The 11774-nt window shown below is 57.4% G+C and overlaps 6 protein-coding genes across 6 annotated transcripts; 5 read left to right on the plus strand and 1 right to left on the minus strand.

Annotated features, from left to right (window-relative positions):
- The first annotated feature begins 525 nt into the window (after positions 1 to 525).
- B0H18DRAFT_674679 (uncharacterized protein) lies at positions 526 to 1908 on the plus strand. The gene is made up of 4 exons (XM_048039110.1): positions 526 to 572; positions 628 to 713; positions 762 to 1061; positions 1118 to 1908. Exons 3-4 carry the CDS (start codon positions 897 to 899, stop codon positions 1673 to 1675), a joined length of 723 nt encoding a protein of 240 aa, XP_047897662.1. The 5' UTR covers positions 526 to 572; positions 628 to 713; positions 762 to 896; the 3' UTR covers positions 1676 to 1908.
- Positions 1909 to 1917: 9 nt separating this feature from the next.
- B0H18DRAFT_985205 (HAD-like domain-containing protein) lies at positions 1918 to 3377 on the plus strand. Its single transcript, XM_048044722.1, has 7 exons — positions 1918 to 2120; positions 2231 to 2265; positions 2324 to 2485; positions 2538 to 2616; positions 2669 to 2806; positions 2861 to 2952; positions 3008 to 3377. Exons 1-7 carry the CDS (start codon positions 2038 to 2040, stop codon positions 3205 to 3207), a joined length of 789 nt encoding a protein of 262 aa, XP_047897663.1. The 5' UTR covers positions 1918 to 2037; the 3' UTR covers positions 3208 to 3377.
- A 91-nt stretch (positions 3378 to 3468) lies between these two features.
- B0H18DRAFT_985207 (ribosomal S13/S15 N-terminal domain-containing protein) lies at positions 3469 to 4305 on the minus strand. The gene is made up of 4 exons (XM_048044723.1): positions 4238 to 4305; positions 4143 to 4183; positions 3878 to 4078; positions 3469 to 3821 (listed from the first exon to the last, which is right to left on the minus strand). Exons 2-4 carry the CDS (start codon positions 4174 to 4176, stop codon positions 3601 to 3603), a joined length of 456 nt encoding a protein of 151 aa, XP_047897664.1. The 5' UTR covers positions 4177 to 4183; positions 4238 to 4305; the 3' UTR covers positions 3469 to 3600.
- Positions 4306 to 4379: 74 nt separating this feature from the next.
- Positions 4380 to 5823, plus strand: B0H18DRAFT_674729 (ribosomal protein S6e). Its single transcript, XM_048039111.1, has 7 exons — positions 4380 to 4495; positions 4555 to 4574; positions 4626 to 4677; positions 4734 to 5189; positions 5247 to 5357; positions 5414 to 5489; positions 5552 to 5823. Exons 2-6 carry the CDS (start codon positions 4556 to 4558, stop codon positions 5484 to 5486), a joined length of 711 nt encoding a protein of 236 aa, XP_047897665.1. The 5' UTR covers positions 4380 to 4495; position 4555; the 3' UTR covers positions 5487 to 5489; positions 5552 to 5823.
- A 1154-nt stretch (positions 5824 to 6977) lies between these two features.
- On the plus strand, positions 6978 to 8454 carry B0H18DRAFT_985213 (uncharacterized protein). The gene is made up of 3 exons (XM_048044724.1): positions 6978 to 7556; positions 7621 to 7747; positions 7801 to 8454. The coding sequence occupies exons 1-3, from the start codon at positions 7261 to 7263 to the stop codon at positions 8287 to 8289; spliced, it is 912 nt and encodes a 303-aa protein (XP_047897666.1). The 5' UTR covers positions 6978 to 7260; the 3' UTR covers positions 8290 to 8454.
- Positions 8455 to 9171: 717 nt separating this feature from the next.
- B0H18DRAFT_870915 (uncharacterized protein) lies at positions 9172 to 10180 on the plus strand (the record flags this gene model as incomplete). Its single annotated transcript, XM_048040128.1, has 3 exons — positions 9172 to 9464; positions 9516 to 9645; positions 9707 to 10180. The coding sequence occupies 3 exons, from the start codon at positions 9172 to 9174 to the stop codon at positions 10178 to 10180; spliced, it is 897 nt and encodes a 298-aa protein (XP_047897667.1).
- Between the last annotated feature and the right edge of the window lie 1594 nt (positions 10181 to 11774).

An 11774-nucleotide genomic window follows, 5' to 3' on the forward strand; every position in this document is an offset into this window, starting at 1 on the left:
AGACTGCCATTGACGATGACTGGGAGACTTTGTCAATGCTGATCTTCTTACGTCGACGCTGGGATAGTGGACCGAGGTGGGTGTCACCTGGGTTGGAATGTGAGCGCGTGAGCGCATGGCCGACGCTAGTACCTGCTAGTTCCCGAGACTCGCGAGCTTCGATATCGCCTGCACTGACTGGAGTTTCCTATTTCAGAGACAAGCATGTTCTGTCTTTGCTTGGATCTTGCACACGTCTTGACACTGTTGGATCATGAAGGTCAATATTTGGGTGGCTGTGCCGCAGTCCGAGCCTGCTCCTGCACTGGAAGACGTCGGCTTGGCACGGTCACTAGCGGTCATGCCTGCGATGGCTTGCGGACCGCGGTCTTCATCTGGATTCGGACGATCTGTACAGGCGTGGTCAGGCATCAGAACGATTGTCCGGTGACCCATTTGCGCGGGTGCTGTGCTGTCGGTGTTGTGGTGCAACCGTGTAACAGGTGTTGGCAGCCACAATTAAATATGCTCTCGACGCTTGGCCATGGACACGGTCTGCGGTCGCAGCGTTAGAGACTACTAGTGCATATACCGTATGTATGACATGCGATGCGGTTTTACAGACTATTGACCAATTAACCTGCCTAGAATTTCTTTTGCACTGTGGGTCTCTGAAGGAACGGACTTGCTAGTCGAGATTGGGGAGGCTTCTAGGCTTGCGGCACGCCTTGGCGGTAAGTGCCATCAAACCAAGTGATCGCCCACTGACTCTCGACACGAAGCGTCACGATCAGAAGATCGCACAGTTACATGCAGGCGAGCATATTTATTAAGCACCGAGGACATATGCCGCGCACCTCACTCCTGCGCCCAGTCGCCTCAGAGCAATCTCAGAGTAGCATTGCCCAACCGCCATTATGTCCCTCGTTAAGATCCCTTTCCTTGTCGGCGGTGCTGCCGGTGGCTTCGTAGTCATGACCCCACCGAACCCGAAGGTCCCCGTTGACCAGAGGGCCAAGGAGGTCACTGCCTTCGAACGTTTTTTCTCTGCGACAGCACGGCTTTACACTCTGGGCTTCAAGGTGTGCAAACCTAAGCTTATACTCCCGACCAAAACTGATAGCTGAACCTTCGGCAGGCCTTGATCTTGTCTAGCAGCCTCCTGGAGGTGCTCGTCATCACTGCAAGTCACTTCCCCTCGCACCCCCTTTCTCAGAAGGTTCTCGATGCCCTCGTCGTGGGCCCTCCTTCTCTCGTCCGACGCATCAAGCTCAGCCCGTTGTTCCTCGCCGGGGCAGCGGTCGGCTACTTCGGCGCGTACTTCCGCTGGCAATGCTACCGCACGCTTGGCCGCCTCTTCACCTTCGAGGTCTCCATCAGAGAGGGTCACAAGTTGATCACGGAGGGGCCTTACCAGTACGTTCGTCATCCCAGCTACACCGGAGGCATCCTCAGCGCGACCGGGCTTGGTCTCATGTACATCGCGCCTGGGTCGTGGATTCGCGAGTGTGGGATTCTGGCGACGAGGGGAGGGAAGATCGCGGCGTGGACATATGTGGCGGCGTTCCTGTATGGGTCTGCCAGCTTGGTACAGCGGGCGCCTCAGGAGGATGTGTTGTTGAAGAAGCAGTTTGGCGAGGAGTGGGAGGCGTATGCGAAACGGGTGCCGTACCGTATCCTGCCCTACATCTACTGATGCGTCATTTGCTTCTCGCGGCAATCTCTTACTCTATTGATTAGTAGTAACATGGGAGTCGTGAAGAGCTACAGTCTTGTAGAGATCCATGATACCTATGTATCACTCAGTCGGGGTTTGGAAGTTGGAAGTATGTAATACGTGTGCACTGTGAGCGTCGAGTGAGCTCGCCGCTCAGCCACAGTGCGCTCTCACGTGACTGGAGCGATGTAGCGATGATCTCGGCAACCCGGTTATCCGTCTGAACCCTCAAATTGCCCTCAAAAGATGAGAATTTGAGACCCGAGTAATCGCTACTCCTCACCACCACCACCACCATCACCACCACCACCCTGACCATCCCCCGTAACACTACTCAAGCCATGGCCAGTGACGCAGCTCCCGAGAGTACGCTTCCGTACCCTCCGCTTCACAAGGACAAGAAATTTGTTGTTCTCTCCGACTGGTTGGTTGGTTCGTCTTCACGGATGCGTCCGACCTGAGCCGGACATCGCGGATGTCTGCTCGACGCGGCTTCATCGACCGATGGACGTATGATCTCAATGGCGTTTACAGGGATGGGACGATCACGACGCGCGATTCTAATGATTGTGCGTAACTCTTGGGCGATCTGTGCGGATGAGCGGCGCTGACGAGTGGCTGATCTAGACTTGACGGATGAGCTCGGATTTGGCAGGGAGAAGCGCAGGGAGCTTAACGAGTTGATTTTGGCGGGAGAGCGGACCTTCCGGGACGCCTTCCGGGAGGACCTCGAGAGCGTTGTGGCGAAGGGCCATTCGTTCGAGTACTGCAAGGAAGAGCTCGTAAAGCGTAAGCACCGTGCTTACACACCCACCACGTTCATGACTCAGAGCTATCGCAGACATCATCCTTGACTCTGGTTTCCAAGAGTTCAATCGCTACTGCGATTCAACGGGCATCCCGGTAGTCATCATCTCAAGGTATTGCATTCTGTCGGATGTAGGACGCGCGCTAACATGCATATGCGCGTAGCGGAATGGCCCCTCTCATCCGTGCCGTGCTGTCAAACCTTGTCGGCGAGGAGGACGCGAGCAAGATCGACATCGTCTCCAACGAGATCATCATCCACCCAGATGGCAAGTGGGAGATCCAATACAGGCATCCGTCTAGGTACATATTCCTCCTTCTATTAGTTGGCGACGATCCTCAACCTGCAAACCATAGCGGATTCGGCCATGACAAGAGCCAGGCTATCTTGCCGTACCGTAGGCTCCCGAACCCTCCGACGATTTTCTTCTTTGGGGATGGTGTTTCGGGTTGGTTTTGAGTTTTCTTCCACGCTATGACCCGCTCATGCATACGCCCATCTAGACATGTCTGCCGCCAGGCATGCGGATGTTCTGTTTGTGAAGCAGAAGGCGGACGGCGAGAACGACCTGCACAAATACTGTGTACAGCAAGGCATCCCGCACATCCTCTTCTCGAACTTCAAGGACGCTCTCAAGATTGTACGCCAAGTTGTAGAGGGGAAGTTGACTGTCAAGGAGGCACTTGCAATTGGGCAGGCCTGATGATGGGCTGAGATGTGGTCTACCATGCATCAGACTCGGCGTAGAAGTATCATTCAGCTGTAGAGACCAGGTCGTATACCACAGTAGAAGACGAATAGCCCATCGCAGTGGACAATCAATAGACGCATGTACTCAGGTACTCAATAATGCCTAAAGCTTGAAGGCTTCAACTGGTTCTGGGACAACGACTGCCCATTCAGGCTTGATTCAGACCCTGCTCACAACTGAGCAGACCACCTTGAGGCACTTTCGTCGTAATCGAAAAAGATAAGTGCATGGCCTAAAGTTTGCATTGCGATAGCATCATGTAGAAAGGCAGTATACCATAAGTGTAGACCAGCAGCCTCGACCGCCCGCCCGACTCTCCCAATCAAATCGTACAACACCCGCCGCTTATGCGATGAGAGTAGAAGCAGTTGCCGAGTCGTACTTGAACGTCGGCGGAATCTGCTGCTTGGTCTTGTAGTACCGAGCGAGACGGTGGATACGGGACTCGATCAAGATGAGGCGGAACTTGGAGTCCTTGTCCTTGCGGTTCGTCTCGAGGTGCTTGCGCACAGCGACCGCCTTTTTGACGAGGTGCCAGAGATCCTCCGGTATCTGTGGTGCCAGACCTGTATGTACAGATGTATGAGCGTATGCGAGGCGACCGCCACTACGATTGACGCACCATTGGATTTGAGGATACGCAGGATCTTGTTACCGGTGACGAAGCGCACTTGGGGGATACCATGCGAGTCGCGGAGGGTAACGCCGATCTGCGAGGGCGTCAGACCCTTGCGGGCGAGCTTGTTGATGTGCTCGACGACATCCTCGGGGGTCGTCTTCAGCCAGGAAGGGGGAGCGCGGCGGTAGGGGAGGGCGGAGGACGCTGTTCGTGGTGATCGCAACTTTCAGACCTCACCGACAGTCTACTGCCAAACGTGAAGACGTACAAATGCCCTTTCCGGGAGCGTGCATACGACCCATGGTGATTCTAGGGCAGGATATGAGAAACAGCGGCGGGGAGCAGTAGCGGGCTAGGACTTACAGATTTTGCGGGGGTGGTCTTGAGGCTTGGGCGTCGTGTGTGCCGTTGGGCTCGTCGTGCGGTCGCTGGAAAGGCTGAGGCACGTGCCTGGGAGTGGTGGCTGGTGGCTTCGATCAACTGTACAGCTGTAAACCTTGTTGCCACCCGCCACTGGGCAGCGGCTCTGTTTGTCCGCGCGTGCTGAACACCGAAACGACTCCGCGCGCAAGACTATCGCCGTCGTCCCCGTCGACGGAGATCACGCCCTCACGCTGCAAGGTACGTTCTACTCGTCTATCTACTCGCTGACCTGGCTAATATTGTGGTCATTCTCGCAGTATGAAGCTCAACATCGCCAGTAAGTATGATGCGACGGGATGACGGTACGAAGTCTAACTTGCATTTGCAGACCCCGCAACCGGGGAACAAAAGACCATCGACTTTGACGATGAAAGGAAATAGTGCGTGTGCTACGCTGCTGTCTCCGAGACTGCCGTGCTGAACTTTCGTTGTATAGCCGTGTCTTCTACGACAAGCGGATTTCCGCCGAAGTCTCTGCTGAGTCGCTGGGCGACGAATGGAAGGGCTACATCTTCCGTATCACCGGTGGTAACGACAAGCAGGGTTTCCCCATGAAGCAGGGTGTCCTCGTCCCGCACCGTGTGCGCCTTCTGCTCTCCGACGGCCACTCCTGCTACCGTCCCCGCCGCACCGGCGAGCGCAAGCGCAAGTCCGTGCGCGGCTGCATTGTCGGCCCGGACATCGCCGTCCTCTCCCTTGTTATCATCAAGCAGGGTGACAACGAGATCCCTGGCCTGACGGACACCGTCCTCCCCAAGCGTCTCGGTCCCAAGCGTGCGACCAAGATTCGCAAGTTCTTCAACTTGTCCAAGGAGGACGATGTCAGGAAGTACGTCGTCAGGAGAGAGGTGACGAGCCAGAAGAAGGAGGGTGCGAAGCCTTACACCAAGGCGTGAGTCCCATCTTCTACTCTTCTGGATCTTTGTACTCAAGTGCATGTGCTACTCAGTCCCAAGATCCAGCGATTGGTTACGCCCATCCGTCTCCAGCGCCGCCGCCACCTGCATTCCCTCAAGCGCCGACGCCTCGAGCGCCAGAAGGAGCAGAAGGCGGAGTACGAGTACGTGCTACCACTGGTTCCCGTATATCATAGCATCTGGACTTACCGGTGTGCAGTGTCGTCTTGCAGAAGCGTGTCGCCGAGAAGAAGGAGAAGGTCGCTGCGGTCAAGGCGTCGCACAAGAAGTAAGCCATCCTTGAAATCTCTGCAATACCGCTGATTGACCGTTGCGTTCGTACAGGGCTGCATAAAACGCCCATTGCTGGGCACCTTGTCTATGCGGTCTATATCTGTATGGTCTACCTATACTGTCATGTTTTTCTACGCCATCTCGCACGCAATGCATCCATATGATTTATGGTGAATGCTACCGCAGCGGTTGTTTGGTCAACGCCCTGCGCATGTACGAAGGTAGGCTTCGTAAGAGCTACAGATGCAGATAGTGCATTATTGTATTGCTTGCCCTTGTATGGCAGAGGACCCTGCAACGAAGGATGAACATTCGGGACCGACAGGCAGATCTCAGCGGTGTGTCTTGTGCTTATATGTCGTATGTCCTTGTCCTCTTCCTCCAAGTGGCTACGTCGTTTCGGCCTGCATAGAGCTGAGCTGCTCGTCCTCGGGTCTCGTACGTGAGTAGTATCTAACTTCGTAGGGCGCGGCAGGCTGAGCTATTCCACTGCACACTCATAGTTGGTTGTTCTGACGGTACCTGATTGCTCCGGCCAGTAAGGAGCAATTGGCTATTCACTACCGCACCTTTGACGTGAAGGGCTCAACGGTTATGAGGCACTACATACGTCGCAAGCGGTGCACGCCTCTTCTCCCTGGGCCTTGTCTGCTGCCCTCCGCTGCTCTAGTTGTCCTGCGTGGCAGCATTTCGCATCGTTCCATTCCCCACCACCCTACCATGTCGGTCTTGATGGCGAATCCGGTGTATATGGCGGGCTATGCTGCATATTGTGCGGTGGGCGGCATAGGTGCATCGGTTCCGAGGGCATAGCACGTCCCATCGACGCTTCTAACTCCAAACTCAGGAGTGATTCCAGTGATCTTCGGATGCCACAGCCGTCGTACATACATGGGATCAAAGCAGGTGAGTACTCTGGCCCTGGTCCCTGGAGGCTGTGGTATCCCCGACTCCGACCGGAGGGAGAGAGGAGGGCTTTGTCGACCATAAGTCGTTCGCAGCCGGCGATGCCGCTCCCTCCGTGGGAAACACGTGACTCATAATTTCCATAAGCGGTATCGCAGCAATGCTCGAGTGTCTTACGAGGCAGCTCGAGGCGGTTGGATCCTTCCGTGCTTCTGGCTGCATCTGGACGCCTGGATCTTTGACCATCGAATAAGTCCTCCCAAAGGTAGGAGGGCCTCTATTAAGTTGAGAGCCCTCGCATGTACTGTAGTATGTATCACGGTAAGTAAGTTCGCCGTGTGGCTCAGACTCGTGGAAGCCCGAGACGCCCGGGCGGCGAAGCCGCCGCGGGCGTGAGGGCTTCCAATTGAGTCTCCATACCATTCCGATGGTACTTACAATTATTTAAATACACACATAATATACTATGGTGCCGCTGTGGCAGGCTGAGTATAATAGCTGTGTACCATGCAGGAGTCGGGGATCGGCGCTTGCGCCGCTACGATGCACTTATTGACGGGAGCTTCTACACCAGCACGTGCGCGCGTCAGAGTGCATAGACTCGGAGAAGCCTCGAGGCTCTCCACCTGCGGTGGCCAAAGCCGCCATGCGTACGGTGCGCTTTGGCCTCGGACCGTCAAGTCGTCGACTGTGGGACCTGTGTAAGCAACCGCACTTTGACCTGTCTTACCGGTTTCTGCGCCTCTGCACAAAAGATAGAATCCGTATGTCATAGCCTCTGGAATGATCTTGGTGGGTCCTACAAAAGGCGTGTAGGTCCACCCCAATCCGCCCACCCACCTCCAACTTCAACGCTTAGAGTACGAGATGTCCCCGGTGGCCCCCCTCGTTCGACAGATATTACCTCGCAAAGGCGGTGGCGGAGGGCATGGTGGAGGAGATGGTGGCGGCGGGGATGGCGGCCACGGAGGCGACGCTGGTGATAGTGGAAGCGAAGGGGAGAGCAGCGCGGAGGACGTGCCCGTCTCCGGCGCGACGGACGGCGAGTCTGACGCGGAGGCGTATGGCTCGGGCGGGGGCAGCTCTTCGGTGATACCTTCGGGCCAGCCGTTCGCGGGGCGAGCGAGCGGTGGCGGGACGCGTGGGGAGGTGTACGGAACATAGTGAGTCTCCGCTTATGTGGCGCGGCGTGAATGAATGGGCAGTGGCTGACTGGTCGTTGCGCAGTGAATATGGCAGTGGTTATCCGGGTTTGCCTGCCGGCACTGTTTCCGGCAGAGGATTCCCCTTCGTGTACTGGCCAGTCATATGGCACAGTCCGGGATACGGGGCGCCATATCTCTACGATCCAGAGGTACGTTTTCGCCGCGAGATCTGCGTAGTTGCTAGGCTCACGACGGATATCAGTACGGTACACCGTGGAACACGAGCCGACCCGGCGGCCCGCTCGCGGAGGCGACCTTCGCGTCCAAATCGGCCAACAGCACGTTCTACGTGATCTCCGACAAGAGCACCGTCGCCTCGCTCATCACCTCCGTCTCGAAGAACTGCACGCTCGGCGGCGGGTCCTCGGCCGCGCCTTCGGCGTTCAACGCCACCGCGTCCGAGCCGCAGCCCGAGCAGGCGGTGCAGTACTACCGCGCGAGCAGCGTCGTCTTGCTCCTGGACGGGTACAACAACACCAACGCGCTCGCGGAGGGTGGGGGCGATGCGAGCGCTACCGCGGTGGCGCTGCCCGACTGGGTGGACCACAGTCTGCTGGCATGCCTGCACGACACGATCGGCGGGGCCGTCCCTCTTTTCTCTGGTGGCGCACCCGCGAGGGCGCATGCGCCCAACTTCGCGGTGCTGATTGTCATGTGGTGGTTCTTGTGGAGGCTTTGCGACGAGGCTTAACAAGCCGTGTGGTTGTCCTTTCTTGTCGATGTTGATGATATTGTCTTCTCGTGTGATGGTCTACGGTATGGTCTGTATAAGCAGCACGATAATCACCGGTGTAATGTGTATCCCACCGTTGGACCGCTCTATGATAGCTCATAACAACTCACAGATTCGACGCATCTGTGTGCTCGTATTTCCTTGAGCGCAAGACGTGGCCCGTGCGTTGTAGACCCCGCGAAGGCTGTCAAAACAGACCATACGCATGGCGGCAGTGCCCGAAGTCAGCGCCGTGGTCATGCCGAGTCATGCCAGCGCGTTGTCCGCTCACTTGATAGGATTTGAGGATAAGTAAGTACTCAGCGAGTCCATCTCGCATAGACAGAAGTCCCACAGTGCCGAACGTCATATGTCCAGGACAACTAAGCCAGCACAGCATCCTAGAGGACAGTCCCACGGCAGGCCCGGGCACGCCGTTGGCGGCTGCCGCCACACTAGTAGTACTACTAATCCTAGTAGCCTCGCAAATCGGCGCCCAGGTCAGCCGGATGGCGTGCGATCACAACCACACAAGGTGCGTACCAGGCCAACACTCAACAGAGTTGTCTGTATGCATTGCTGGCTTGAGGCGTTCTGTGGCGGTGATGCGCCAAGAGAAGACCGGCCGCGAGCCTCGTGCCCGCCTCGATCGGCGTGCCCGATCGGGAAAGGGCACGGTGCCTGTCCTCGATCTCTAAGGGGACACGCCAGATCTCGGGCCACAGCCGGCGCATCGCCTTCCTCTGCTCCATACACTACATATTCGCGGGGCGGGCTCCCCTCTCTTCGTGCATCTCGTGCATATCCTTCGCAACCTGCTAGCCACACACGCCGCGCTCGATGTCCCCGGCTTCACCCCGCATGCAGCCGCCTCGCTCGGACCCCAGCCTGCAGGAGCTCTATCCTCGCAAGGGGAGTGGTGGGAAGGGCGGCGGCGGTGGCGGTGGGAAGGGCGGCGGCAGCAGCGGTGGAGGAAAAGGCGGCAGCGGTTCAGGCGCCACGAAGAGCGTGCCTGTGTCTGGCGCGACAGGCGGGCGCTCTGTTGCCCAGGCTTATGGTTTTGGTGGTGGCAAGGTGTCGACGATTCCCTCCGGACAGCTGTTTGCTGGGCGATCCTTGGGAGGAGGCACCCGAAGTCAGGTCTTTGGGACGCGGTGAGTGCTTATCGCTTTGACGATGGCTCTGTCGCTCACGAATTTTTTCAGGTCATACGGGAGCGGCTATCCTGGACTCGCAGGAGGCAGTATCGCGGGAAGGGGGTTTCCGTTCATCTTTTGGCCCGTAGTGTGGGGCGCCTATCCGGGATTTGGTCCACATTATCTGCACAGCGGCGAGGTAAGCCTGTGCGCTCACCAAAGCACCAAACCCCCTGACGGCCTCCTTCCTCGTTCTACAGTACGGTCGACCAGACAACACGACCCGCCCAGGCGGTGCGCTCGCAGACGCGACGTTCACGTCGAGCACCTCGAACAGCACCTTCTTCATCGTCGCCGACAACAGCACCGTCGCCTCGCTCATCGACTCCATCGCCGGCAACTGCACGCTCGGCAACGCGTCGTCCACGGCGCCGACGCTGTACAACGCGACGGGCGCCGAGCCGAAGCCGGAGCAGGCGGTCCAGTACTACCGCGCGAGCTCGGTGGTGCTCCTCCTGGGCGGGTACAACAACACGAACGCGCTCGGGAACGACACGGACGCGACGGCGGTGCCGCTGCCGGGCTGGGTCGACCAGACGCTGCTCACCTGCTTGAACGACACGATCGGCGCGTCTGCGCCCTTGTTCGCGAGCGCACAGGGCCGGCTGTATGCGCCGAATCTGGGCGGGCTGGTCGCGTTGGTGTTCGTCGTGTGGCGGCTGTTTGGCTTATGAGAGCTCTGGCCGCTACGTACGGATTATTGTTCACGAGCTTTGTTACGGACGCTGACGATCATGGTCTCGGTTCAAACGGGTTGCATGATACCATAGTTGTGGAGATACCCACTTGTGTATGTATCCTATGCTCAATTACTGGTCTGTGCGGATATTGTCCTCCATACCTCACATCAGATTCGCCGTATTTGTACACCGTGACAAAGAACGATTAGTTCTGCCGGACTGACGGTCAGCCTCCGGGCGGCGGACACGTCGATCGAGCCTACCCAATCCTACTCCACCTGTTTCATTCACCGTCACAGAGGATGGCAACATACGAGGGCGACCGACTGAGCGACTGATTGAAGCAGAGAGCCTACTGTCATAGAACCCGTTGTCGACTTCATTGCTAACCCTGTCAGCGGTGGCTGCCCCACCGCAGACGGTCAGCCACGCGACGCGGCGAGCAACTTCACCGATTGGGTCTTGATCGGGTCCGCTAGGACGATGTGACAGCGACATAACTAGAACGATCTGCGCACCGCACAGAAGCGCTCGCGCACGCCACTGTCAGCCTTCGTGGCGTCGCGACGTTCCTTCCCTGTCCGGCAGGAAGCTTCCCGTGTCGAGAACCCGATCGTAGTTCGACACCTGTCAATGACAGCCCCCGGTGGTCAGCCTCCTGCCAGCCCGAGTGGCCGCGAGGTATAAGAGCCGCGTTGGAACGCGGGGTCGAGGTTCGCCCTTCCTCTCCCCCGTCATCATCGCCCTCGCTGCACTCTTGAAGAAGCGCCATAGCACACTCGGGGTGATCGTGTGCTGACAATTCCGCATCTCAGACGACCGGCAGACAACTCGTGTATCAAGCGGGCGAGGAAGAAAGCGACTATATGCGTGCAACCGCATAAGACGCGTCCTCATGGTCCGCCGACTGACCCAAAGCGCATGCGACAAGGTCAACTTGAAGGCGATGTGCAATTGGACGTACCACCGAGTCGGGATACATTGCCAAGTCAAACAGCACCACGAATGAATGCGAAGTCTCGCGACAAGTACGCGATGCAAAGCTATCGGCAGGGAATGCGGTAAGCACCTTCAATCGGCGTCATTCGCTGACTGGTCTCGTATTCCAGGACGTTCCCAGAGGACCGCTAGCAGAAAATGAACAGGATGTGAGCCCTTCCGCGAGGTATCAGGTCAGGCAGCTTGTTCAACAAACTGAACGTGCGCAGCGCCACCCACTGCGGCATGCCCAAGCGACGTCAACAACGTTCATGGCAAGAGAAAATCGTCTCAATCGCGCGAAGAAAAAGCGGGCTCGATAATATACGGTGTGCTACTCACCTCGTGCCGATATTTCCTGCGCCGAGCTTCTGGGAGGTATCCACGCACTTCGGTTGTGCGCTGTGGGTCAAAAGAAGGAGCACAGCGACAATCAGGTCGGACATGCGACGATTCATCGATGTCAAGTTGGTCGAAGGTTTGGCGGCTCACCACCGTCGTCACCGCGTCTGCATCGACCGACGCTTACCTTTAGGGAAGAACGCGCTGCGACAAGCGCAAACGGGCGCTATATCACGAAACGACGATATGAATCCACCTGCACAATTCC

This window comes from Fomitopsis serialis, assembly GCF_022376445.1.
Source record: "Fomitopsis serialis strain Sig1Antser10 chromosome Unknown B0H18scaffold_9, whole genome shotgun sequence".
Lineage (NCBI taxonomy): Eukaryota > Fungi > Basidiomycota > Agaricomycetes > Polyporales > Fomitopsidaceae > Fomitopsis > Fomitopsis serialis.

What these genes read in the sequence shown, in the direction of transcription:
- B0H18DRAFT_985207 (XM_048044723.1), bottom strand. Translation starts at nt 4,176, where the DNA reads ATGGGTCGTATGCACGCTCCCGGAAAGGGCATTT. An exon ending in CGCTCCCGGAAAGGGCATTT is followed by an intron (nt 4,079 to 4,142) that starts GTACGTCTTCAC and finishes CACCACGAACAG; the next exon opens with CGTCCTCCGCCCTCCCCTAC. An exon ending in GCGTATCCTCAAATCCAATG is followed by an intron (nt 3,822 to 3,877) that starts GTGCGTCAATCG and finishes CTGTACATACAG; the next exon opens with GTCTGGCACCACAGATACCG.
- B0H18DRAFT_985205 (XM_048044722.1), top strand. Translation starts at nt 2,038, where the DNA reads ATGGCCAGTGACGCAGCTCCCGAGAGTACGCTTCCGTACCCTCCGCTT. An exon ending in CCGGTAGTCATCATCTCAAG is followed by an intron (nt 2,617 to 2,668) that starts GTATTGCATTCT and finishes ATATGCGCGTAG; the next exon opens with CGGAATGGCCCCTCTCATCC. An exon ending in CAATACAGGCATCCGTCTAG is followed by an intron (nt 2,807 to 2,860) that starts GTACATATTCCT and finishes TGCAAACCATAG; the next exon opens with CGGATTCGGCCATGACAAGA.
- B0H18DRAFT_674679 (XM_048039110.1), top strand. Translation starts at nt 897, where the DNA reads ATGTCCCTCGTTAAGATCCCTTTCCTTGTCGGCGGTGCTGCCGGTGGC. An exon ending in TTTACACTCTGGGCTTCAAG is followed by an intron (nt 1,062 to 1,117) that starts GTGTGCAAACCT and finishes AACCTTCGGCAG; the next exon opens with GCCTTGATCTTGTCTAGCAG.
- B0H18DRAFT_674729 (XM_048039111.1), top strand. An exon ending in TTTGACGATGAAAGGAAATA is followed by an intron (nt 4,678 to 4,733) that starts GTGCGTGTGCTA and finishes TTCGTTGTATAG; the next exon opens with CCGTGTCTTCTACGACAAGC. An exon ending in GCGAAGCCTTACACCAAGGC is followed by an intron (nt 5,190 to 5,246) that starts GTGAGTCCCATC and finishes TGTGCTACTCAG; the next exon opens with TCCCAAGATCCAGCGATTGG.
- B0H18DRAFT_985213 (XM_048044724.1), top strand. Translation starts at nt 7,261, where the DNA reads ATGTCCCCGGTGGCCCCCCTCGTTCGACAGATATTACCTCGCAAAGGC. An exon ending in GGGGAGGTGTACGGAACATA is followed by an intron (nt 7,557 to 7,620) that starts GTGAGTCTCCGC and finishes GTCGTTGCGCAG; the next exon opens with TGAATATGGCAGTGGTTATC. An exon ending in CATATCTCTACGATCCAGAG is followed by an intron (nt 7,748 to 7,800) that starts GTACGTTTTCGC and finishes GACGGATATCAG; the next exon opens with TACGGTACACCGTGGAACAC.